The 25,834-nt window shown below is 51.9% G+C and overlaps 1 protein-coding gene across 1 annotated transcript; it reads right to left on the reverse strand.

Annotated features, from left to right (window-relative positions):
• Positions 1-21,283: 21,283 nt before the first annotated feature.
• Positions 21,284-25,655, reverse strand: LOC144474057 (uncharacterized). Its single transcript, XM_078188524.1, has 5 exons — positions 25,445-25,655; positions 24,580-24,727; positions 24,404-24,486; positions 23,972-24,125; positions 21,284-23,785 (listed from the first exon to the last, which is right to left on the reverse strand). The coding sequence occupies exons 1-5, from the start codon at positions 25,505-25,507 to the stop codon at positions 23,583-23,585; spliced, it is 651 nt and encodes a 216-aa protein (XP_078044650.1). The 5' UTR covers positions 25,508-25,655; the 3' UTR covers positions 21,284-23,582.
• Between the last annotated feature and the right edge of the window lie 179 nt (positions 25,656-25,834).

Consider the following 25,834-nt stretch of genomic DNA (forward strand, 5'->3'; position numbering starts at 1 on the left):
GGAGTCTCCCGGGGGTCGAGGACGGAGGACAGCGAGCGCAATCTCGGGCTGCGACGTGGCCGCGATCGGGAAATCGTCTACGTACGGTGGTCGAGCGTTAGCAGCAGTCCTTCATAGGACATTGACTTTGAGATATCGTCGGCTGGCTGCGACGCCGCTATCTCGTTTCGGCTTATCGCACTTGTTTCGCTGTACCTTATCTCTCCGCCGCCTCTTTAAGTCACTTTCTCGCAGGCCGCTTCGTGAAATCGTTATTGCACGTTTGCCACGTCGGAGCAGTGCGCCTGGGAAAATTCTGCAAGGGGGTTCTCGCCTAGCTGTCGGGACAAGAATTTGCTTCGCTGCTACCGGGACTCTCTTTTCCTTTTTCTAGGAAGCGAACCCTTTTCTCCGAAGCGTCTCGGTCGCGGACCAATTGTGCCCGCGCATGGTTCGCGTTCCTCGATTCGAAAGTTGTATCGCGGCGAAGCGGGATCGAAAGTGGACCGATTTTTGCTCGCGCCAATCTCTGAGCTAATTTCTTGGATATATTTTTGCGATTGAAAATTTCCTCGAGACGCGGTGGCCGGCGGTTCGCGAATGCGTCGACGATAGTCGTCGCGAAGAAATTGATCTGGCATTCTCGTCGATCGGCGTCGATCGCATCTACGGCTCAACCATTTCCAAAGCGAGCCAACATTGCGCGCTTTATTTGTCCGCGCAAGCGCGCGACGCAGTCGCCGTCACCGCCGCGTTTTATATCCGTCTCGCGATCGGACCTCTGCCGCGCGGCCGTTTTGCCAGTGTCCATCGAAGCAAAAGTTGATCGAGAGTCGATCAACGTTCTAGCGTGAGATTATCGCGTAATCGCGAGCATGTACCGGAGGAGCCGATCGCCGGGCGCGAAATGGCGCACCGGCAACACTTCTAATTATAAATCAAAGTTCGATAGACTTATCGCGGCGAGGCAGGTGGCCCTTGCCGGACTGTTATTAATAAACGTGCTCGAACGGTCAAACGATCGGTGAACCGCGAAGCTGTTCGCTGCAACGCGAAAGATCGGTTAATAAACCTTGACACCGATCGACTGCCGAGCGAAGCGGCAGCTTCGCGAGCGCGAGGAGATCTCCCGGCTGCGGCGTGGCTGGGAACATTGTTGCAATCGCGATCCCTATCGCTTCCGAACATGTTTATTCCGGAGTACCGCCGCGTCGCTTTCGAATTAAAGCCTTTCACCGCGTGTCGAGCGACTCGATTAGCTCCTTGGCCGTTCATTCAAATGGATTAGAGCCACCCTTCTTCGCGCCTCGACACCGTTCAAACTTACTATGCCGTAACGTGGAACAGGTTTTGCAACGTTCGCGCTAGATTTACGGAGGCACACGAAGCGACCGCTTCGCATTCATTTATACAATTTATTATTATAACCGCTTCGTATTGCTCGGTCGGATTTCTAACGATCCTTGTTTCGACGTTCGACTTATAATCCCTATGATTATGGGTTACCAATTTTGTTTGACGCTGAACATTTTAGCGCCAAACGAGCTCTTATCATTCGATGAGTCGAAATGTTCACATTTGAGATTGCTTCGAGGATCGTCGGTTGGTCCGAGTGTCGACGAAGCTACCGATAAAGGAGGTATCTATAGCGTGGTTCGAGCCTAGTCAGCAGGTTCAAGAAAATGGTGCTTTGAAATCTTGAATGGGAGGTTCTCCGATATCCGTCATAGGGATGACCCTCGCCTGTTCTTGTTCCCACGGGTCGTTACCTTCTTTGTTCTCTCCTCAAAACGCGTCGAACGAAATTTTCTCCGGCTATCGCGCCTAACTCGCTTCAACGGATCTGCAAAATTCAAAATCGTCAAATTTGTGGCACAGGCGTCGCGTTTCTATTTTATTTTCCAGCAACAGTTCAACGTCGAACGTTTCTACTATTTTTTAACAGTTGCTGAGAGAATATAAATTTCTATTCGAATCTATTAATTTGAAGGGATGGTTAAACGGCTGAAAGCGACGAGGCGAGAATCTCGAGCACGCTGGAGGGTAGCATAGTAGTCATATGGTAGTCGCGTTCGCCGTCGAAGAAAGCAGTGCCGCGATACACGGGCGGTCCGAATCGAAGGAAAGAGGAAAAAGGAGAAAGGAGAAAGGAGAAAGGAGAAAGGGGACAGCGAGAGTGGAGTGACCGACGGGATTAATTCGACGCGCGGACAGCGAAGACAGTCGCGTCGCTCGTAAATCAGCCGGAGCTGTTTAACCGTTTGCGATAGCTGCCGCGAAGCCTCCGCTCTTTTTCTTCGTGCTTCGCGTTCCCCCCTTGCTTTCCGACCCCCATCCAAGCCTCGTTCGGTGACGATTCCTCCTGCGCTCGTTCCGCTCATTTTTATTATTGCTTCTCTTTCGATTTCCCCCCCTAGTTAGTTCGGCCTGGTTCGACGGTCGTGCTCCTTTTTTCCTCGACGGCCGCGATTGTACTTTCTCTCCGTCACAGCCACCGCCGCCGACGCCATTTGAACCACGACGACCCCCGCTCTCGGAAATATTATCGACACTGCCAAGTTCACTTCTGTTTACATTCGGCACGCCCGACCCGACGACGACGACGACGACCTCAACGAACGTGGAACCCCGCGCGCGCGTTTTCTCACGGCAGCTGGACCGACTCGATTTAGGTTATCGTCTCACCGTTCTTTCAAACGCTGCGGAGGTGAAACACGTTTGGAAGTCAACCGCTAAAACGACTGGCACTCGATTATGGTATTTCCAGACATTAACGGAAGAGTATCCCAGTCGAAACTAGTTATTCTCGTTCGACTTTCTTCCGGGTTGTTCCTTTTGTAAATGTTTATCGATGCTTTTAGTTGTAGACGTTTGCAACGTTTCGCGTTCGTTTTCTTCTTGTTAACAGAGGCTTTAATCTTTCCTGATAAATTCGCTAGGAAACCTAGAACGTAACGCCGCCTTTCACTTTCCTCTTGGCTCGCTTATCCTTGCACTTTCTTTCGCTTTGCTTCCTGCGACTTTCTTTCATTGGTTACAGACGCGCGAAACAACGATCTGTTCCCTCGAACGAAGCGTTATTTCTAACGTAATCAAATGTAATACGAGTCTGCTCGTCATTTAAATACATACCGATTTTTCGGGACTTCGCATATGGAAATATTGCAATTTATTGCTCGTCGGAGAGTCCGCCGACCACGCCGCAGGTGCTCTGCAGCAATGATCGTGGGACATTAGCGGCCACGAAAATACATTGGTTGTCGAGTCTATTATTATACCTCGTCCGTGGCATTAACAAATTATTAGCCGTATCCTAGTCCAACAGATAGCAAATTTTAGAACCAATCGATATCGCGCGTGCTCGTCGAATGTAGATAGATATTGAGATGAAAGCTTGCTGTAATTGAAATAGCTATTGTTGAAATCTTTATTTAACCTTTGCGTATATTCGCAAGGTTTCGGAGCAATCGACTTCGATCAAATAATTTAATGAATTTTTAAATAAACTGGTGGCAAGTTACGACATGTAAACGGCTCCGTTTGTCTCAACATCGTTCGCTAAATATTTACGAAATAATATATATATATATATATATATATACATATATGAAATGATAAATGATACATGAAATAACTAAAGGAAATTATAGTTGATCGCGGGATATGGCGGACCAGATTCTTCACACTTCATAAACTATGAATAGAGATTGATAATCGCCGCGTAGAATGACTATTTTTTGCGTTCTAGACGTTCGTTAATATGCGGCATTGCCTTGAAAGTAGATTCCGATTAACATCGACGTTTGAATATTCTATTTGCTGCAACATTGCGAGTCAATGGAAATTGTTGCAATTTGCACGCGCGGTTCGCTGGGAATCTACGCAACCAGCGCGAGAAGCGGCCGTCGTACAAACATTACTTTTCGCGAATTTTTTAAACTAACATTATCACTAAATAGCACATGCAAATATGGCGACGCACGCCCGAAACTTTCCGAAGCGTGCATCGGCGTGGCGGTTCCCATGCAACGACTGGAAAATTAAATGAATCGCGAGCAGGGGGTGATCGCGTTAGCCATAATTTCAGAACGCTGATCGTCGCCGGCCGAATATTGCCGTGTAAACATGAGTTTAAACGCGATCATCCCCCGGTTATCGATCTAATCGAGATGTGCCTCGACAACGAATCCTTCGAAAAATTAATAATACGTGGCGTAACCAAACTATTCCGAAAACTGTGCGAGCCTGTTTTTGGAATCTTTCGGATGACCTGCTCGATCGCTGAACTTGTTCAGGGCGTAGGGTCCGAACAGAGACCCCATGGAAGAGATGTCTCAATTTTCGTGGCCCTCGAACAAAATAAGTTGCTGCATAACCTCGTCCATTAACGTTTCAAAACACAGATTTTAAATTTCTGTTATCGATGAATATCGAGTGGGGACAATAGCCTATCCTCGCATGTATTGCTCGTTGGTACTCTTACTGCGACTATTAAACAAGTTATTCAAGCTACCATTTACACGTTCGAAATATTATTTATAAAATTATCTCACTCGATTTACCTTTTAGCTGCATAATTTCACTGTAATTAATGTTGCTAAGCGGCCCTCGTATCGTAGACGCGTCGGTGGTTGCAGCGCCTCTCGCGGAAAAGAAGCGAAGCTTGGTTCGAGGTCCGTACAGCGCCAAAAGGTCGTACCGTTAGCCAATTTGTCGACTATCGATAATTCGGCTAGCAGTTCGAGCGTTTTGCCCCTGCACCAACCGACGCTGTACGGACCTCGACTAGCTTTGCTTTTTCTCCGCGAGAGCTGCCCCGGACATCCACGCGCGCACGATGCGAGGACCGCTTAAAAACAATAATTATGGTGAAACTACCCAACTACAAGGTAAACCGAGTCAATTTATTTCATTAATAATATTTCAAATATCTAATTGTTAGTTTGAACAACTTGTACAATCTCGGCAAAAGACACCTGAATCGCCCACGAGCGCACGATGCAAAGTCGCTTAAGAACAAAAAATTACGGCAAAAATGATCAACTAAAATGTAAATGTAGAGCACAGAGTTGTTTGGAAGAGATTACTTAGACTCTAATTTTGCCGTAATCGATGTTTTTCAAAGTTCCTGCAACGTGCAACGGTGGCGCCCCTTTCCGGAGAAAAGGCGAAGCTCGGTTCGAAGTCCGTTTAGCATCGCTCGATATAGCGACGAAACGTTTTGGCCAACGGTTTGAGCGTTTTGCCGCTGCTGTAATTGACGCTGTTGGGATCGGGTAACGAGCCGCATTTTTTCACCGCAAGAGGCGCTGCTGTCGACAATAAATCCGAAATTCGGGATCCCCAGAAAACATTAAAGATTAGAGTAAATAAAAATCAATCAAGGAAACGGAATTGGTCTGTAAAACCTGCTGCGGCGATTTCATATACTTATTATTATAGGTTACAAACATCGATCCAATTGTACTCCAATTATATCTTTCTATTCTATATTGGGGCGTATTTTTCAAGAGAAAACAAAATATTATTCAGACTTGTAGCTCCCGATATTTTTTATAGTGCGTTGGTGAAATTCTAATACAAATGATTACCATTTAACGTTGGCTAACAATTTGAGCGTTTTGCCACGGATGTCGCTACTCGACTCGTTCGCGTGGCTTCGCAGAACATTTCGATTTCAGAAACGTTCGGATCCTTATTTCAAATCTGAGATTTGAAATCACCGCGTATTACCCACTTCTCCGTGCTAGAAAATGGTCAGAGTCGGTTCGAGCGCAACGCTAACCGGGTAGCGGGGATGAAACGAAACGGGGATATTTATAAAACGGTTTCGGAATAGACGTCGCCTCTCTGGAATCGGTGGAAGCGAGTTTTTCGGTAATTTAAGCGATCGAGGATAAAACGGCGTAGTATCGCAAATCCGCTGAGCGATAGTACGGTGTCGGTTTTCCATACAGAGCCGAGTGGTTCCATTTATAAAGATATAACGGGAAGCACTTCGAGGCGAGAGAATCCGCTTAGCGCGGGGCGCAGATTCTCCAGCAACATCGTTCGAAGCTTCCTTAAGTGGTTATGGCGGTTTGGCTTTGTATCCAGCGGCTTTCCGGATTCCGCTAAAACACCGGAAGCAAAGCTCGATCGATGCGTCTCTCTGTTCCATTCGAATAAAAAATCCGCCGAGGAAATCCTCGGCGGTGAATCGGCCGTCTTTCGAATCGAACGCCACTTTCGCGGAGACGAGGTTTTTTCGTGAAACTAAAAACAAATGAAAGTGAGACGAGAACGTCAAACTATTTTTGACAAGGTAACCAGGGGACAAAGGGAGGATTTGCTCGCTGGAATTGTTTCGAGCGGAGAGAACCACGCGGGAACGGCAAGGATATCGCATTCGTCTCCAACTAAATTTTGCGTCTACTAGGTGGTTAGGGGATGCTCGCTCCGTGGCTGTGTTTGTTACCCTCTGTCTCGGTGCCTTCGTCTCTCTCCCTCTCCTCGTCTCTCGCTCCCTCTTTGCATGCCTTCAGCCACAATGGCATTAAAATTACCAAGGAAATTCAATTCCCAGTTGGAAATGTATCGCGCACGTGTAGGTCATACTCGTATAGACGATGCTGCGCGAAGCTAACGTGGGCGAAATTCAGGGACGGAGGATCGTGTCGGGCCCCCGCAATTCGCCCTGCCAATCGCCGATTGGCAAACGACTAATTTCAGATGATGATTTCAGAGAAGGGCGGCAAGAAAACTCTTGCTTTGGCTTGAAAAAGAAGAAATGTTGTCGAGCTGGACAATTACCATCGTCCCCCGGGATACGTTTTCACGGTTAACGTGGAAGCAGTCGCAAAGCCTCTCGTTGTCCCATCGGTGCCCATGGGAACTCGACGAAAGAGTTCCATCCCCCGACGAGCGTCGCGTCCTTTTATTTTAAAATGTTTGGGTTTTGGTTCCCTCCAGTTTTCGTAGACGAGATGGCGCGAGAATTGCGAGGTTCGTAGGGCGAAGCAGCGGTTAGACGTCCCTGGTCGTCGACGTAGGAAGAGGCGAGGACGGCACACGCTCTCTCGAATCGCGTACGTACGCGAGCCCGGAGCCCGTTGCGGATAGCTTAGGTTGGTTAGTTAGCGTGCAAGTACACGTATCAAAGGCACTCAGAATCCGAGCTTAACAAAGCCAGCTTCGGGTTTACCAACCGTGTCACGTAGTACGTGTATACCTTAGCTGCTCACGCTTCGCGAAACCTAAACCTCCTGCGGCCCGTCCAACTTTGGTCTTAATGCGTCAACGGGGAAGGGATAAGTTTCGCCGGGGGCAATTAAAACTAATTATCCTGTTTGGTGCGGTATCGGCTAACCGAGGGAGCCCCGCACCACGGCACCCAGCACCCAGCACCCAGCACCCAGCACCGCACACCCTGCGCACCGCCGCGCCGGGGCCGCCGGATCGCACTTAATTATATGCCGGCGAATAGAAATTTCTCGGGGATAATTGATGCCGATTTAATCAACCGATTCGCTCCGCTCCCCTCGCGGAAACTTTTCTGTCCGAGGTCCATCGATACCGGAGTCGCTGTCGAAAGTTATTTGCTCGAGCTTCGATATAATCGATAGCTCGCGAGGTTCGAATAAAATCACTGGCCGAAATACGAAACCGCGGCGAACGTTGGCAGAATTTTTCGTTGAGACGCTTCTTCCAGCCACCAACGTCCCAAGTTTTGTCCTACCTGAACATTGATTTCTTTTCCGAATCGTTTCAACAAATAAATACGATAAATTACGACGAGAGCGTTTGGAGGGTGTTTGTTCGTCGCGGCGAACGAACGAGCGAGCGAGCGCTCGCGATGCGTAACATAATAGCCGCCATACGGCCGGCCGAATTCGAGGCAGATTAGCGTGACGCCGAGCGGCCAGGTAGTAGCGCATCGGTCGCATCTCGAGGAGATAGCATCGCGAATTCGGCTCGGTCGCGTCGCACGATGGGACGCGGTAGTTCCTCGCCAAATGTGCAACTAAGTAGCTACTTAGGTCCCATTTGACGCAGGGGATCGAGATCGCATTTGAATGGGAGATTTAGCCGGCGGATTTTCGCCCCGAATTGAGCCATTGTGCGCTCTCGAGCGGCCACCTGACGGCTCTTGACACGCCACCGTTTGCCTTTCTGCATTTTAAATACGGCTCGTTTTTCAGTCGGGCGCTGCCCCCCCCCCTCTCTCTCTCTCTCTCTCTATTTATCCATCTTAATATCTGTCGATCTGTCTCTCGTCGCGTTTATTAAGACAGCGACACCGAGAGAATCGGTTGCCGGCCGATCGGAAACGTGGTTATCGTTCGCGATTGTTCTGGCAGCTGTCTCGACTACATTTTCCGAGCCACGGCATCAATCTGGCCCGGAGCGAAGCGCGACGATCCAATGGGCGGTTCCACGCCCAAAAAATTAGCTCAAACGAATAAATACGAGGCGAGATCGCGAAACTATTGACGAGCGTCGTCCAGGAGTGGTCGTTCTCTTTCGGACAGGATCGAAGAACGTTTCTCTCGACGCGCACTTTCGTACCGAGCGACGATAATGCCGTACCCTGGACCATGTTAATTTCGCGGTTAGCATGCAATGGGATTTTTATGGCGGCTGGATAGAGATCCTGGGGTCGACAATAATTCCTCGAGAAACGGCGGATGTTTTGGCACCCCGGCGCGCAGAAATGCTCGCCCCTCTTGTAACGCGCGTACACCCCATCTATCGAATTATTTTGATTCTCCGATAATTCGGCCGGCCTAATACGACGATTCATGGCCCTTTCAGCCGGAGCGGAGCACGGGGAGGAAAAGGGAAAGGTGATACCACCATTTTGATGGTAATTCGAAAACGCGATACACGCCGGGCTAGTTTTCACTCCTTTAGAACTCGTGCCCGGAGATTGGTAGGATTTATCCTACCTATAGGCGAGCGAGCAAAAGATGGTCGCGCGAAAGCGAAGACGTTGCCGCGGTAGAGTCGTTTCGGCGTCGCGAATAGAAAAACGGTCCTTTCTCGTTGTTAAGCAACCGTGGTTCGCCGAGAAGCGTTTGGAATACCTCGGCGAAGAAGAGGGAACCCGCTCGAGCGGGCTGCCACGATTTGAATATTCCGGCGGGCTAATTCGCGACCGACAAAAGATGTTATTCCCTCGCCCTCCTCCTCTCTCCTCTCTCCTCTCTCCTCTCTACCCGGCCTCGGGCCTCCAGCCGACGTACCCCCGGGGGAGAGCGAAGTTTCCGGTCGCGACGGGCGTCTTGGTTAATCACTACAATTGATATTCCGCTGATATCACCGCACCGAGTAACGGAGTAACGCGGTAACGAAGTAACCCGATTAAAGGGAGCCTCTTATTGGCCCGCGCTCGCTCGTTCTCTTCAATCGAGTTACATGATTACCCGCGGAGGACGAGGGGCGCCGAGAAAGAGGCGTCTCTCCTCCTTCGCGACGAGCGTTCGGAGCGACGAACCTCGGAGAAGCCGGCGACGACCGCGATTGCTCCTGTCGCGATTGCTATCCGATCCATTCCTTCCAATTACAAACGCAAAGAGGTCCGAATACAACAACTGGCTCGCGCATATTGGAGTCTCTCTCCGTTGGTCGAAATAGGCGAAGGATTCCGCGAGCGCCTCGAGGATTCTAATCGGACTCGGGAGGCTCGCCAGCAATTAGCCGTTCCCGGTCGGAACGAGGTCGTCCGATGAATTAGACACGGCCTCGTGATCCGGTAAAATCAGGCCCGAGGCAACATTATAATAATGCTAGATCCGTCGACCGCCGTCGGGGGGGTAGCGCGACGCCGAGCGTACGCGGCGTATCGAGGCGGACACTCGACGCAGCTGTCCGGCAGGCGAGCGCGTACGCGGCCCATTGTGGCAGCGCCTGGGCCTAACCAACCGTAAACGCCGAAAATCTAATTGACGAAATTCAATTTCGCGTCGACAATGCAGGGCCCGGCGCGGATTATCGCGTCTCCGGTTCCGCAGGCGCGTACGCCGTGGGTCCTCGAGTATTGCATCGGGTATGGAATCGGGTCCAGCCACCGATCCGCCGCGATTCGTCGCGCCGCGAGGATTCGACCGGTCGCTCGGTCGTTCGAGTCGCGTTAACGATCCCATAGGAGGCCACACGTGCCGACCACGCGTTAAGCCGATCAGCGCGCTGCTACCCCGAGACCTTTGAAACTCACGGATTAAATGGTTCGCGTCGCCGCGTCTCCGTCTCCGTCTCTGTCTCTCTGTGTCTCTGTGTCTCTGTCTCTGTCGCGCACGCGGTTTCGATCGGTGGTCACTCGATCAACGAGGGCCTCTTCCGCGTCCTGCCCTTGCAGCAGAGTCGGACGAGAGAGGATCCTTTGGCAAGAACGATTTGCGTTTAAGGAACAATGCGTGGCGTCCATCGCTGTATTTCGATTAAATATCGGAAGGCGAGTCGTTTCGCATCGCGCCAAAATAGACTGGGAGCCGTTTTCGAGGCCGAGTTTATCGAGCCGGAGGAAGTCGAACCGGTTGAAAAATTCCGTGCGCTACGAGAAGGAAGAGGAGCACAATGAAATCTGTACAATTTGCGGGCGGAAAGGAAGTGCGGAACGTTCATGGTTCCCGGGGCGCGTTCGTTCCCTCGGACAGGGATTCGTTTAGCAGAAACGTATCGGCGACTTCCTGCGAGCGAAGCCAACTGGCCGATGCATCCTCTTCGGTGCGGTGCGGTGCGGAGCGGTGCGGAGCGGATCGGATCGGAGCACACGCGTGGGGAATCGTCAAAGCGAAATCTAGAAAAACCGCATCACGCAAGGGCGGTCGCGCGGGTACGGGCCGCTGATTTCCGACGTTAATGACATATTTGCGACAATAACGTTCTCTGTAAACGAGTATATTATATAATGACGGAATAAGCGGCGCGGGAGGGGGAGGGAGACGACGGGAGAGCGATAGGGAGAGGAGAGAGGCGAATATCCAACGCGTCCCCGGCGTTTTCTGTCGCTGCGTGTCGACGAATCGGTCGTTACGTGCGCGGTCGTCGCGCTTCCTGGTGTGCGACTGGCTGCGTGGACGCACACGTCCAAACGGGGAGTGAGTGAGAGAGAGGGAGAGGGAGGGAGAGAGAGAGAGAGAGGGAGGGAGAGAGGGAGAGAAGAGGACGGACACGAGAGAATCGTGCGATCGCGAGCGCGAGCGCGAGCACCGCCGCGATGGCGTTTCTTGCCGACGCGTGGGTGGAGGATACTCACGGTCGCAGGAAACAGCGCATCATCGTAATAACCGTCATCAAACGACGACCACTTAGAACCGGGCCGGGTTCCTCGTGGAAAATTCGTCCTTTTGCCACCGGCCGCGGAAACCTCGGCGCTTCCGACGCGGCACGCTGGCGCGGAGCGGCTCCGTCGTAAACGCGATTCTCGCTTCCTGTTGAAAAATCGCCGATCCCGGGCCACTTCCTGCCGCGCGCGCGCGCGCGCGGCTCGTCGATTAAACGGGCTCCGGTCGTTTCGAAGTTTGCGCCCGATCTTCTGACGGGAGCTTCCGAGTCTCGCAAAATTGAGGGACGACGCAAAGTTTCGCGGGTTGCGCCGATACGCTCGCGGTCTCACCCTTTGCCCTCCGACAATCGCGCGGCTCGGTTACCGATTCCTTCGAGGACGACGTCAAATTGCGAACATTTCCGCGACGAGGGCTGCGATGCTTGTTGTCGAGATATTCTTCGAGAAGGACCACGCTTTGGGAAACGGTGAGGGAAAAATGGGCCTCTGGGCCCTCGGCGAGGAGAACGGCCCCCTTAATCGATGGAATGCCTCGTTAATGTTCTGCCAGGCGGGCTTCGTTATTCATGGCCGCAGGAAACAGCGTGTCACGGTAACAACCGTCATCAAAAGCGACCGCTTACCACTTGTTAGTGCCGCGAGGGATTTCGTCGTAGAAAAGTCGCGTTCCCGGCCACGGGATCCGAGCGTAATCGCCGGCCATGATTTACCGGGCCGCCTATCAACCTGCAACAATTTTCTAAACGCGGCCGATCCGCGCGGATCGTTTCGCTTCTGTGCGCTTTCCGTGCCGCCGCGGCACGGACGTCCAAGTTTCCGGGCTGTTTTCCAACGGAATTAAAGCATCGTCCGGTAACGAGCGCTCGGTGACGGCGACGCGGTATTAAACTGTCCGCGATATCCGCCATTTCGAAACGCGTCGCCGCGAGGGGAACCGGCGAAAAAGGGCCGGACAGAGACGGACGGAGGAAAACAGCCGCGACAGGAGAAAGGACGGAGGCGGAGGGAAACGGAGAGTCGAAACGCGCCGCCGCCGCATCGTATCGCGAAGCGCCGCGACGCCACGCCACGCCGGGGAGAGAGAGAGAGAGAGAGAGAGAGAGAGAGAGAGAGAGAGAGAGAAAGAGCAACGGATGGACAGACAGAGAAATTACAGCCGCATGCTGCGTTCAGGAAACGGCGCATTCTATTGTGCTTTTGTCATAGTTAAACCGTCAGGCCAATTTCGCGTCGAGCCAATTTATGCTCACGTGTCCCGATGCAGGTATCCCGCGAACCTGCCCGACGCTTCGCCGAGTGCCACGTTATGCTGGCCTGCATAATTCCGCAAGATTTTCTAAACACGGGAAACGCGGCGGGGACTGCCTGTGCCAGTCTGTCTTCCTTTCCCGATGAATCTCTGCTTTGCAGGGTTTGCTGGCGCACCCCCGAACGGTCTCGTTTCTCTCGATCCATCGTTGGCTCAACTTCTTTGGATTTCAATATCTTTATGAAGAAAAGCGAGGCTGTTTCAAACTCGGCAACGTTCTACGTGTCATAGTTGAGTCTGCGGCGGTAGCAAATTAATTAAATTTCGAAATGTTTGGTCGTCGCCGTGATTAACGATAGGGTGGAAAGAGAACAACCCGGAACTCGACGGTCGAAACGAGACTCGTGCTAAGACGGCAGGAAAAGTTGCCAGCGATCCGACGATCCAGGCTCCACCGGAGCGGAGGGTCGGTCCACGGCGGACAATTAGCGTAATGAAATAATAATCGGAAGGAGGGAGCGGTTGGTCGGGAGAGACGGTAACCGAACCACGCCCCGAGCATTCGCGATATGCCGACCAATCGGCCGGGACGATCGTTTCCTCTCGACTCCTCTTAATCGCCGCGACTCGGCGGCGCGTCTATCCTTTTTAATCGGAGAGATCCGCCTCGCGGAGGCGGAGGCGGAGGCGGCCGCGGCATAGCCGAGATATCGTTTTCCTAATCGTATCGATCGCGTCGAGCAGCGACGCCATTTTGCGATCTATAATCCGTGGTCTCCGGTTCGCAGTTCGGAGATCGCCGCGGACAGAGAGACGGCCGAACGATTATCGCCGGAGCGACGATTTGTCGGGGCACGAGCAGAGTTTTAAATCCCGCTCTCATGCATTATGCATATCGAGAAAGTGAAACAAGCTGCGAGCGAAAAACCGCGGCTCTTCCATTTTTATAGGCTCCGCTTGTCGGTGCTTCCCGAAAATCGATCCCGGTTCGATGGCGAATCCTGCTCCCCGTAAAACGATTTCAGAGCGCAGCTATTTCCAGGGTGGGGACGCGAATCAACGACTCGTTCAAGCCGAATTTTATCTATTCGCGATTCAAGCTTTTTAAATAGGTTTCATCATTTTGTAAATCAACGTCGTGTGGGGTGTAAATAGATGGCATTGTGAAAATCAAAATAAAATTAGAAACGGGCACTAGCGGGAAAATCGGCGCCGTTGATAGACTTGCGCGCGCGCGCGACTCATCGGTGGAGATTGGCCCCGAGGCGAGAGAAGTAGAGGACCGATGAAAATTTTAAACGCACGGCAAAACGAATTCCCGAGACCCGTTACGGAGGGTGGTCCCGACACCTAGACCCCTGTTTCGAGATAATTGCGTTACGCCACCGGTCTCTCACTTTTGATTTCGGCCGATGACGTCAGCGGCTTTGCTGACAAGCAATCAAACATTCGACTGCGCGTCGTTATGTTAACAACTGTGTTTAAATATTAAACGCGCCGGGCCGCGCCGTGGAAACCGAGTGGGACCAATTCTCCGAGTTCGCAGAGACTGCTCGCCCGACTGAAATTTCTACGTTTTTCCAAATTGGATTCGGAGGAATCGATACGAGTCTTCGTAACCGTATACGCTATCAGAGTTACTCGTCGCTCTTTATTCGACCGATAAGTCTGTATCGCCATATATAGTGCGATAAAACGAAATAACAATTGAAATCGAAAATGGCTTGGGTGCGGATTTATAGGTAAATTTGTAGGATTGTTTGCATTCGTTGGATCTCTTTTTTCACGAAATAATTTTGATCATTATCGTAGCTACCGATTTTGATGTCGTTGCTTTAAAATGAATTTCATTGGGATCTTTTGAGACGAAAATGCTGCACGATTCTCAGCCATCGTTGCGTTTAACGCGTCGAGCGCAGATTGCGGAGTCGCGAGACTAAAGTTAGGCCGTAAATGAGACTGTACGCTCTGACATGATACATTGCATAATGAACGAGAGCTGGGAATGTCTGGCGTATAAATGATTCGACTGTACCAGGCCGGAAGCCGCTGTTTATATCCGGACAGTCTAGCGTCAGCGTTGATTACGGAAAGGCACGGCTTGGTTACGCGACGGCGAGTGTTCGCAATTGAAAAGTGACTACTGGGCCGATGGCTGAAACCACGAGGCGACACGGCGGGGCCGCGAAAGAGCCGATCGGCTTCGCGCGACCGTTTTGGTATCGCGAACGGGGTGGTTGCGCTAAAGTGTATGCCCGTTTCTGGTGCGACTAGCCCGCGGAAGAGCCAGAGGCCGCGAGAGCGAGGACAAAAACAGGAGCGGATGGTATCCGGGCTGGTTGCGTCTTCTTCGAGTGCCGGCACGATCTTCCAATGAAATTGCAGCGAGTGTCTATACATATATACCGGGCGATACGTACTCTGCACGCACGCCGGCGCAGACGCGCCGCGGAAACAAGCAGGAGGGTGCGTATTTCCACCCTCGACTTGGGCTGGTAATGCCGTGGCCGGGGTGTGAAAATCAGGAGCGAGCCGCGGCGGAGGCGGAGGCGGAGGCGGAGGAGCCGAACGGAAAGAGGAAGGGTGGCGCGGCGGCAGGCACGGTGGAAAGAGGAGGAGAAACAGGAGGTGGAGAAGCTGGAGGGATGAAGGAGACGGCGCGGCGGTGGCGGGAGGGTGGCGAGACGGTGAGAAGAGGGTGAGACGCTGAAACACCCCTGGGTCCAGCGAGCTAGGCAGGATCGGAGAGGAGACCAGAGGAGTGGAGAGGAGGGAAGAGAAGAGGAGAGAGAGAGAGAGAGAGAGAGAGAGAGAGAGAGAGAGAACGAGAGAGAGAGGCGGAGGGGCGGACGGACGAGCGAGAAGGAGAGATTGCCGCCATTTTACAGTGGCGCGGATCTGCATAACGATCAGAGACTGTCGTGTTTATCAAAGCTTTTCTCCGCCATCTGCATAATTTTCTGCCGCGCCAGGATAGCTCGGGAACACGGGGGTTGACGATGGATGAAGAGAGGGAAAGAGGAAAAGAGAGGAGGAGAGGGCGAGAAGGATGAGAAGGGGAGCAGAGGCGTTGCGAAGGGGTGGAAAGGATACCGTTGCTCTCTCCACTCTCGAGTGCATTTTATGTGCACGACTTATGAAACTTTAACGCCCTTACGAATAAATTACTCGAGTAAGCGCCGGTCGCTCCAGCCTTCCGGACGCGTGATTGGCCCATTTGCATTTCAAGCGGGCCGAATTAATAAAAAAACATTTGCCTAACTTCTCCGCTGCGGAACCGTATAGTTGCTGGACACTCCTGTCGCGTCCTCCTTCGGCCCTTATCTCCGGGGATTGAGATATTTCGATGCTAAAGCAGCCGAGTCACGAAAACCGGGAAAGAGGACGGCGGGAGGACGGGAGGACGGGAGGACGGGAGGACGGGAGGGTGCGACCGTGGGAGGAAGAACACGGACAGTTCGAGCCGAAGCCGTTTATTTGCCATCGATTACCCGAGTCAGCCCACAGGGAGGGGGGCGGCCGAGGAAAATCGTCTCGTCGCGTCGATGCGAAATGAAATCTCGCGCGCGCGAGAGGAAGAAAGAGAGATAGATGGATCGATGCTTTCCCGAAATACGTCACCCGGACATACGACGCGCGCGCGAGTGCCTCGATTATTACAAGATTATGGGAAGCATTACGTATTGTATAAGAAAATGTAAGGGGTGGTTATCTTAAAAGTTCATGCTGCTTCAAGATCAAGAGCACAAAGCTAGACTACGAGTCTCTAGGAGAAATAAAAAATGTTGTCGAGCAGTTGTTTGAAACCAGAATTCAAAGTGCGTAAAATTCGTAAGATTCTCTTTATCGATTGTCGTTTTTCGTACGATCAATAATATTTTCCTTTCTTTTCGGAAGCTATTTCCGTGGCAATCATTTCGGAACATGCCACCCGTGATCCACGAATGAGAGCGACATGGTCGAATTCCCAGAGCAATCGTTCGACGAGAAAAATATTTAGTGACAGCCCCTGTTCCGTGGATAGGGTGGCGCACCCGTTATTAGGGCTCTTATTAACCCAGCATATGGACCAGAAGGGCGACTTTCGATAGCGATCTGTGCTCCTCTTTCTCCGTTTCTCTCCGGCGGTGACGATCGCGCGGCCAGATAACCGCAGTTTGTAGTAACAGGTCCTGTTTCAAGGGATTACGAGCGAGCCCCAGGTTTTATCGGCTCGCCTCTGTCCTCCGATCTATCATAATGCAAATGCTTCTCTCTGTGCGCCGCGACACTTAAACGAGAGAACAGATATATGCACTCGATTCGGGTAACCTTACACTTTGATGGTTTGGAATATTTGCGATGAACGCGATAAAATCCGCCATTCAAGATTCTACGAGCATTAGACTTTTAACTTTTAAGGGTGGCAACGTAGAGACTCGGGAACGGAATATCGCGACCGTTTCGCTAGTTTCTGCGTCGCGTCGCGTCGCGTCCGAATTCTTGGCGGAAGCCAGGAGGAAGGGTTGCCGACGACGCGTTAGTTCACCTGATTTGGAGGCTTAACGAGCCCGTTGACACTGGCGCGCGGGGCATCCCGCGTGTCGCCGGGGAATTGCCAGCTCAATAATTCAGAGGTTGGCCGTAATGGAACTTGTCCGCGAGACTCGATCTATCATAGGAAATTGCCCGGAGCCCTTTTACCGGCGCTCATAAGAAACATACATATTAGAAGAATAACAGAGCTGGCTGGCTCGCTCGCTCGCTCGCTCGCTCGGCCGTCCCTGACGTGCTGTTCCGTTTCCCAGAATTGATTAGAGACCGGAAATAAATCCTGCATGCGCGTGTGCCGGTTCGAAAAACGCTGCCCGTCGTTCGGCGTTCGGCGTTCGGCGTTCGGCGTTTCGCGTTCCGCATTCGGGGAAATCGGGGAACCGGCGCGTTGGCGAACCGGCGAAAACCGGTTGACGAAAAACCGAAAATATCGCCGGATTATGTAGAAGCTGTCCGGCTTCCTCGAATTTATCCGAATCGATCGAGTCGTTCGCCTCGAGTGCTCCGGCATTCTTCGGGTGGTTTGTCGAAGCTGCGGAGGAGGAGAGAGGACGGCGAGTCGCGGCTCGTCGCGGCTCGTCGCGCGCTGGTCCGCCGCGACGTCGAGCGTCTCTGTCGGCGATCGGTCGAGAACGAGAACGAGAACGAGAACGAGAACGAGAACGAGCAGAAGATAATCCGCGATTCCGTTTGCGCGAAATTTTTCCGGTGGATCCTTCCGTTGCTTTCCATTCGTCCGAAACGATGACTCGGTTCCGCGGATCCGGGGACGGGTAAGAGTAAGCGAGCGAGCAGCCGAGCCGGTCGTCCTCTCGACAGCGAGAAACGCCCGACGTCAAAAGCAAAGCTCAGAGGCAATCATGAGCTTTCGAATGCAAAACAGCAGCTTTCGCCTAGCAGCACTCGGCACTTTTACATTTAAATGTAAACTCGCTGAGTGCGCGCCGCAGAGCCGCCCTCCTCTCGCCATATCCAGCTGCCCCCCTCGCTCGCCCTCTACCCAACGCGGCCGTCTAGCAACGGACCCCATCTCAGCCCTCTTCGCACCTCCTCGTCCCCTTTTACACCCCCTTTACGGCCCCTTTACACCCCGTTCCCAGCCCCGGCCGCTCGCACACCGTTTCCATTCCGCCACCTCCACCTCCACCTCCACCTCTTTCGAGGACGTAGGCGATATGGCGGAGGCGCCCGGATTTAATATTTTACACCTCAAATGTTGGGCGCCCGCGCGAACGCCAGCCCGCCGCCGCCGCGAGCCCGCGAGCCAGAAATGCAAAACAGCTCGACGAGTGTCCCTCGTTCTGCTATCCAGCCATCCCTCCCTAACGATTCCCTCCCCTTTCGCCGGAGGATTGGATTTAAAACGCGCTAATTTGTCGAGCACGACACGACCCACGCTCTCTCTCGCTCTCTCTCTCTCTCTCTCTCCTCCCTGCCGCCTAGCTTAGCGTGTCTTCAGCCGTCCGTGTGACCATGCCTACTTCTGTAGTCGAAACTGCAAAGTAGTCGAAGAGCTCTGTGCCACAAGGGCGCAGAGCCGTGTGGGCACGGTGGGCCACATCTAAATTTAAAATCTGCTTTGCATAATGCCCGACCTCGTCGGTGCCCGTCGACCCCGGGACCGCCTAATTGCGGCCTCGTTCGAGCCTCGTGTCCCTTCGACACCTACGGCAGCCATTCTCGAAAAACCGGCTCCTTCCGCCCACCCCCGGCCTCTCGCTTCCGCCACTTTGAATCGACCGACTAGATAACCCGCACGCCGTGCCACACCGCGCCGCGCCGTGCCGCGCCGCACCGATTCAACCGACATCGATCCTACACGCTGCTCGGCTAACGATGCCCATTATTATCTGTGAATCCACCCTCTCTGCCGTCATCGGACCCTGCCAGCAAATCGTCCGATTCCTCCTCGGTTCGTCGTTACTTGCAAACTGCGTTTAGAATCGTTGATGCACGGGACTCTGTACTCGTTGCTTTCTGTTATCTCGAGTTACGCGTCGACCCAATCGAACAGAGATCTTGCCAAGAGGCTCGTCTGGACGAACCAACGCTCCAACAGTCGAATATAGTCGCGTCGATCGGGGCTAGGAGTCATACCGCAATTAACAGAGATGTTAAAGATAACATTTAATGCGCATACTATTACAGAAGTTTATTGGTTTCGGCAGCGGTGCGTCGATCGCCGTCAATTACCGATTGCATCAATTACGCTGCACGATAACGAGGCTCGATCGTTTCCTCGAGCGATCGTAACGCCGGAAGTCGATCGAAAGGAGCGCCGCGCCGGTCTGCACTCGTTCCTTCGATACATAACGATAGGCCTAATCTAGGTGAACGCGGCGATACAATTTGACATGAAATATCGCGCGGCGGACCCCGGTAATGACGCCGAAGTGAAACTCTGCTCCCAATCCCGTCTCCCGGACCGCGTGCATCAATCATGCACTTTTCAAATTGATTTCAACAGTGCGCTCTCCCCCTCTCCCCCACAGCCGTCACTCTCCTCCTCTCTTCCTCTCTTCCGAGAAAATTGAAACCTGCGCTGCCGCGGTCTTGGCCGAAAAGAAGGGTGTTTACAGGCTGGAGGAAATGCGACGCACGTGCGTGGACATTGACCGTCCCTCGGACGCTAATACAGAGGCCCGGCTCGCATTGTCCGGGAAACTTTGTCACGGTGGTCACCGGGTCGATCGGCTCGCAACGTGTTTAATGTAGTATTAAACGCAGCCATTGTCCCCGTTCACAAATTGACTTCCTTCGGCGCCCGTTGTCCGTCCGCCTCTCCTTCGAAGGTCCCCGTTGTCCTGTCCTCTTTCTCCTCGGGGAAGAAAAACCGGAGGCACGTGCCGCCCCCGGAGAAATTCGAAAGTAATGCGATTTTTCTTGTTTGTTGCCGACCCTCGGTCATCGGGCCGTGTTTCGGATTTTTATTCACGAGATGGGGAGGGAAAGATCGTATCCGTGTAGCCGGAACCCGGCAGATAGGTGGCCGTTCGTGGATCGAAACCGTTTCGTTTCACCATTATCGCCGAACTACTTTCGCTACAACTTTGTTAAAAGATTCATTTGTTTTGTAATTACTCCATGGAGCCGCGACTGGCCCGTTCTCTAGGAAATGGTAGATCAGAAGACTCTCAATCCCTCGCCTTCCCATCGCGAGTAAATTCTTTGTTCTTTCCAAGAAGATATCGGGTGATTATTAAATGGTACGGCACGGGGTTAAAATACCGGTTAAAATATCGGTCGTTTTGTAAGAAACGGTGAAAAGAAAACGGTGCTTTCGCGAAAGAAAGTCGAAAATATCGGTATCGATGTCAACGCCCCGAAGGAGGTCCAACCCCTTGAACGATCGTGAGCCATGTACAGGGTGTCGAGCCGGCGAAATCAATCGATCCCGACTTTCGCACGGCGTGTAGGAAAGTATTGAGCGATCGGGCGAACTGCGGGGATAAACGAATCGAGCGTATTCGGAAGAGTATGCGCCTCTTAGAGTCGTTACTGGCAGTTTCCTGCGATAACCCCGGCATTGTGCTGCCGGCCCCCGGGTAACAGGGGAAGTGAATTCACAATGGGCCACAATGACTGAGCCAACATCACGAATTAGGCTCGGTTACGCGTTTATTGCCGATTCCGGTCCACGACAACGGCGTCGCGACGCGTTCCCCGCGCGTTTCGCCTTCTCGTCGGGGGCCAGAGGTTCGCGAGTAGACGCCGCCGTTGCGGAGATGCGAAGTATTAGCATTGGTTAGCTTTATGGGGCGTTCAGTTCCGCCGTGTGTTCCCCTCTCTGTCCCGCGGCCGGCAGATCGATAAAATCTGTCTGTCTGGACAAGTAAACGGCGAATCCGTTCTCGGCGAATAAATGTCGCGAGAGGAGAGCCGGGGCATCGATTTCTCCCAGCAGCCGTCGAGATCGCGGAATCCATCGGTGGACGGCATCGTTGCGACGATTTCGACGCAGCCGATCACGTTTCTTCTTTCACGGGGCCGTGACTAGCGCGACCGAAATTGGAACGCGATAATTATTAATCAATTTCGTATTAATTGTTTCCCTTGGCGTCGAGCTTAAGTGGGATGTTGTGTTCCGGCTCCTGGCAGGCCCTGCCCTGTAACCAACCGAGGTGTCATACAGGAAGATTAATTACGGTTCGGCCACGTTTTATGTGGGCCATGCGTGCGCGGCGCGGCCGCGGTTCACTTCTTAGTCGGCGGATACACGTAAAACTAGTTTAGCTTCGGAGGTGAAAAATCGTGAATAGACCACAGATTTCCGTTTATTCGAGGAACAATTAAAACTTACACGATCCGGTTCAAAGCTCCAACAATTTTGCGGCGAGTTTCTCGGAAACTTCTCCGTCTCGTATCCGGCCATCCCCGGTTTTTCGTGATTGCGGCCGGAAAAAAAGGGGTACGCGAAAATAAAAGAGACCCGAGGGAATAAGATTTCGCCCGGTACTCCGTCCTCGAGCCACGAAAGAGCCAAGTTAGTTTTATTTTACAATCCATCGGCTCCCGCGACACGGTGGGGTGAGTTTCCGTCGCGTTCGTCGTCGTCGTCGTCGTCGTCGTCGTCGTCGTCGTCGTCGTCGTCGCAGTCCTCGTCGACGACCGGTGCTCCACCACGAGAGAGACGTTCGTTCGTCGGAGCTCGGAATCCTTCAGGACGAGAGCGTCGAGAGGAGGCGGGGGCGGCTGTCAACTAGTGTTTTAAAAGTTTGCGACAGCCTACAAATTGGCTCGCTCAGTTCTTTTTAAAAGCACCGCCAACCAACCACGTCGCGAACCCCTCCGTGTCTGTCCTTCGTGTTCACAGCCGTATCGTTCAGCGAAGAGCTTACGGAACTTTTCCCGCGAGCGTCAAATTTGTACACGTTGTCGTCGAGAACCTGCTACGCGCCGACCATCTTCGCACTTACGACTCCGTATTTACATTACATGAAACATACAAGCTTAATCGTGGAAACGATCGATGTCTTATCTCGTGACACCGCGATCGATCCAGTTACCGCGAACCTTACAATTCTCGTTCGAACACCTTACGGTACTATTGTATTGTAGATCGACCCGTTGCGATTGGCTACTGTACCCGTATCGCTTCTAAAATCAAAAGTAAATGGCAAATCGTCCTTTTTCGTTTCGTCCGTCCGTCAGCTTCCTCGCTAAAACTTTTGATTAGAAATCTTGTGCGTTGCGAATTGTAGCCGATCGCAAACGGTTGACCAAAAACTTCCTATAAAATCATAACTACGGCACGGTTTGCTCGGTCAATCACTTTCAGGGCGTTCCGTCGCATTCTGCAATTTTCTCTTCGGAAAGTACGTGCTTTAGGAAAAACATGAAACGCGTTACCTTCAAATGTTACAAGTCCTGAGGATTCTTCGAGTATTTCTCTGTTGCTCATTTTGTAGAAAATGCTTGAATCGAAAGCTTCTTAACGGGGCACTAATTTTTCCGACCACATTCGCCGCTTAAGCTAGAGAAAAGGACGAGGCACCTTGTGTAAAACATGTTTTGAAAATCCAACGTAGATTGGCAGTAAAAATGTTGTACAGAGGTCAACGATATTTAGCATCGTTATCGCGACTCTTGAGATAATCCTCGGTTCGTCTCATTATCTCGAACCTGACATCATAGTCCACTTTCGGACGCAATTTTTGGTGCCTTTCATTATCTGAAACCTAGAGACCATCGCGGAAACTATGCATCGAGAGACGATTTCGATTCAGCCATTTCGTAAAAGAGAGGAAACAGAAAAATACGCAGAGATTCCGGGGTGCAAGAAGAAGGTCGCGCTCCGACTCGAATCTTCCGGGAGAAAAGAAATTGCAAAATAGTTGACGATGATCTAATGTTGCAAAGATTCTAATCGCGTACGCTGGAAGCGATCCCGTACTCCCAATATAACCGGGAGGCGAACGATCCCAGGCCAAGCAGCCGAAATAAATCGGTGCGCCGGCGACTTCTCCTATCGGGCCATTGTACGCGCTCGATCATTATTCATTATTCTCGGGAGTTTCGCGAAAAGTTCCGACCATTTTCGGACAAATCGACCTCCATCTAGGAGACGGCGTTCCTCCCGGCACGGCGGGGAATATGCTTGCGCGCGATTCAAATCCCGGAAGTTTAAAAGTATTTCGACGTAAAACGCAACCATCCCTCATATTTTCTATGCAGCCACGCTCCGCCGTGGTCGCATTTGATACACTCTATTAGTCGCATCCCGGGGCTGATTTATCGAGTTCGGCCGCGTTATTATACATTTTCCCCGTTGCGGGGCCGAGATTCATCGCGTTTCTGGTAGTTGGACCGTTCCTCCGCGCACTTTCCATTAGGACGGGAGTGATCAATGGTTATTATACGCGGATTTAAGGTCGCGTCATCTCGCGGGAGTCCGACGGAACGCCGTTTAATCGGTCGACCCTTGGACGACTCGAAATAAGTGCGCTCAAGGTTAAAGTCCAACCGAGCTGGGATCGCGCGCGACCGCAGATTTGCGCCGGCAATTAGGCAACGCGTTCGCTGGCCGCGTAAGAATAGCTGTCCTGGCCCGGATCGTTACTTCGGCAGGATCGGGTCCGACCGAGGCGACTGGAACATCGCAAAGTTCTGCGAAAGGAAGGACGGTGTCTTCGGCTCGCTGTTCGCGTCCGGCGGGGTCGTCTCCTCGATGACGTCGACGTCGCCGCTGCGGCCCTGTTGCTGGTAGGACCACTTCTTCCGAGCCACCTGCACCGCCATCCAGAGGTACACGCTGAACACTGCCAGAGCGATAGAACATGTTCGATGTAACGTTCGTCTCGGTGCGATTCGACGTCGTCGATTGCGAAATCACCGCTGCGAGATCCGCGGGAGCGCGATCGATTCGCAATCGTAGTCGAGACGCGCGCTAGGCATGCACCTATGTACCCGTACACCTGCGTTACAGGTAATTCTAATGTACTTACGTAGATAGATGCTGGACGCTGGAATGTACCATACCGATTTATCGTAAACATCGTACTGCGACCCGTGCGTCAGATGAATAGCCAGCGCCACAGACTGATCTATTATGCTAATCATTTGCAAATACATCCAAGGCACGGCGCACTTCGGTCTCCTCTGCGAACGTACACGGAAGTTAGCGAGATCGTTAGCGAGTTTAAGCAAGGTTGCTACGTGCCGAAAATACGTTCCACGAATAAAGAAGCCTCCGCGATTCATTCATTTTCGATACACGGCGCTCTCTTCCCCTCGACCACACCCCACCAACTCCTCGCGGTCGTTCTATCCTCGTTCAACTTGCTCCGCTATGATTATGCGGAACGTTTCTTCGTTTCAGAGGCGACGTTAAACGATTTCGAACGTGTTTCCGCCGAACTGTAAAGTCGCATACTCACCGAGATCGATCCCAAGGCGAGATACGCGCTGGCCAGCAAGAACAAAATCGCGTACAAAAGTAGGAACACCACTGCCGTTTCCGCTACGAATATTTAGTTGCCAATTAGCGAACGCAACGGACCTCTCGCCGTTGCACAAATTTCGTTTCACAGTTCGCACGGGTCCTTCTGCTCACCTTTCTTTTCCACGTGCAGGTTTCCCAGGATCTGCATCCAGTTCAGGCCCAGCAGGGACCAATTCGACACCGAATCGAAGAAACTGTCGTCTGTCGATCTCGAGAAGTAGTCGCTCATTAGCACGTTGATTATCAGGATCGAAGTCGACTGAAAGGCAATAACTGGTCTATTCGCAGGTCTTTGACAGAAGAGCTTGCGATCGTGTGATACGTATTAACACCCGATATTTTCACTCTCCGAAGTCTTTTAGAATGCCTCTAGAACTTTGTAACATCTTTACAGCTGCAATAATCGTACCATCGAACATTCGGAATAAATCCTTCCGATTCGCTTGGGCAAATTGCTTTTCGATCAAAAATAAATAACGTTGCATTATCAATTTCAATTTGTCATTTTCTGGAGACATGTCTAAAGAGTTTTTATCTATGAGATTCTGCGAAAGAAGATCGATTGTTTCCATTCATCGCCAATAATTGAAATAGCAGGAATCTTTCCACGACAAACGCGCATTCTGACACGTTCGACAAATTTTTTAATTTACATTTCTGCCAAACTACATTTGACAAATTGATGATACGAGTCGCAAAACATTCGAATAAACTATATGCTTTCTCGAAGGAACAAGCCTAGTTGATTTTGCTGTTTTGCGAAACTAGCGTCAAGTTCGATCGAATCGAGTCAAATTTACGAACGAAACGGGTCTGTATTATTTCTTACAAACGCAATAGGGACAGCTCAAGGTCCGATCAACAAAATCATCGCTTGTTATTTAGCAAAGCAAATAAGTTTATCGAATAATTAAATCGTTGAATGCATCTTGTAACCGGTTTAACGTGGCAATTATGAGATCGGTTCGTCACTCACCATGGTGTACGTGCCAATGATCCTGGCCGCCAAGGAGTAGCCTATGCAGCAAAGCTTGGTCATGGTTAATCGCGGTTTTATCAGAATACGATGGATCACCGATAGAAAATGCGGGAACGCGTGCCGATTGCTCAGGATTTCCGCGAACGGTTCACTTAGCGGAAAAAATGTAAACACGCATGGTAAACACACGCGGATCAAAGTCGCAGCGATCGAGCACCGGCTTGGCTCGGCGAACAGTGCCGATTATTCGGTGTAACGATAAATCCCGGTTAGGACATCGTCGCGGCGTACCAACGATTGCGTCGATCGATCGTGATCGACGGCGCAACGGCGCGCTTAATGCCGTCACGTTTGATTATCGGCTCCTCGATAATACTGTGGTAATCG

This window comes from Augochlora pura, chromosome 8, assembly GCF_028453695.1.
Source record: "Augochlora pura isolate Apur16 chromosome 8, APUR_v2.2.1, whole genome shotgun sequence".
NCBI lineage: Eukaryota > Metazoa > Arthropoda > Insecta > Hymenoptera > Halictidae > Augochlora > Augochlora pura.

Bases quoted from the DNA above. Each gene is read 5' to 3' on its own strand.
- LOC144474057 (XM_078188524.1), bottom strand. From the start codon at position 25,507: ATGACCAAGCTTTGCTGCATAGGCTACTCCTTGGCGGCCAGGATCATT. The intron at 24,487-24,579 runs GTGAGCAGAAGG...AAATATTCGTAG, and splicing joins CCTGCACGTGGAAAAGAAAG to CGGAAACGGCAGTGGTGTTC. The intron at 23,786-23,971 runs GTAAGTACATTA...TCGCTCTGGCAG, and splicing joins AGCGTCCAGCATCTATCTAC to TGTTCAGCGTGTACCTCTGG.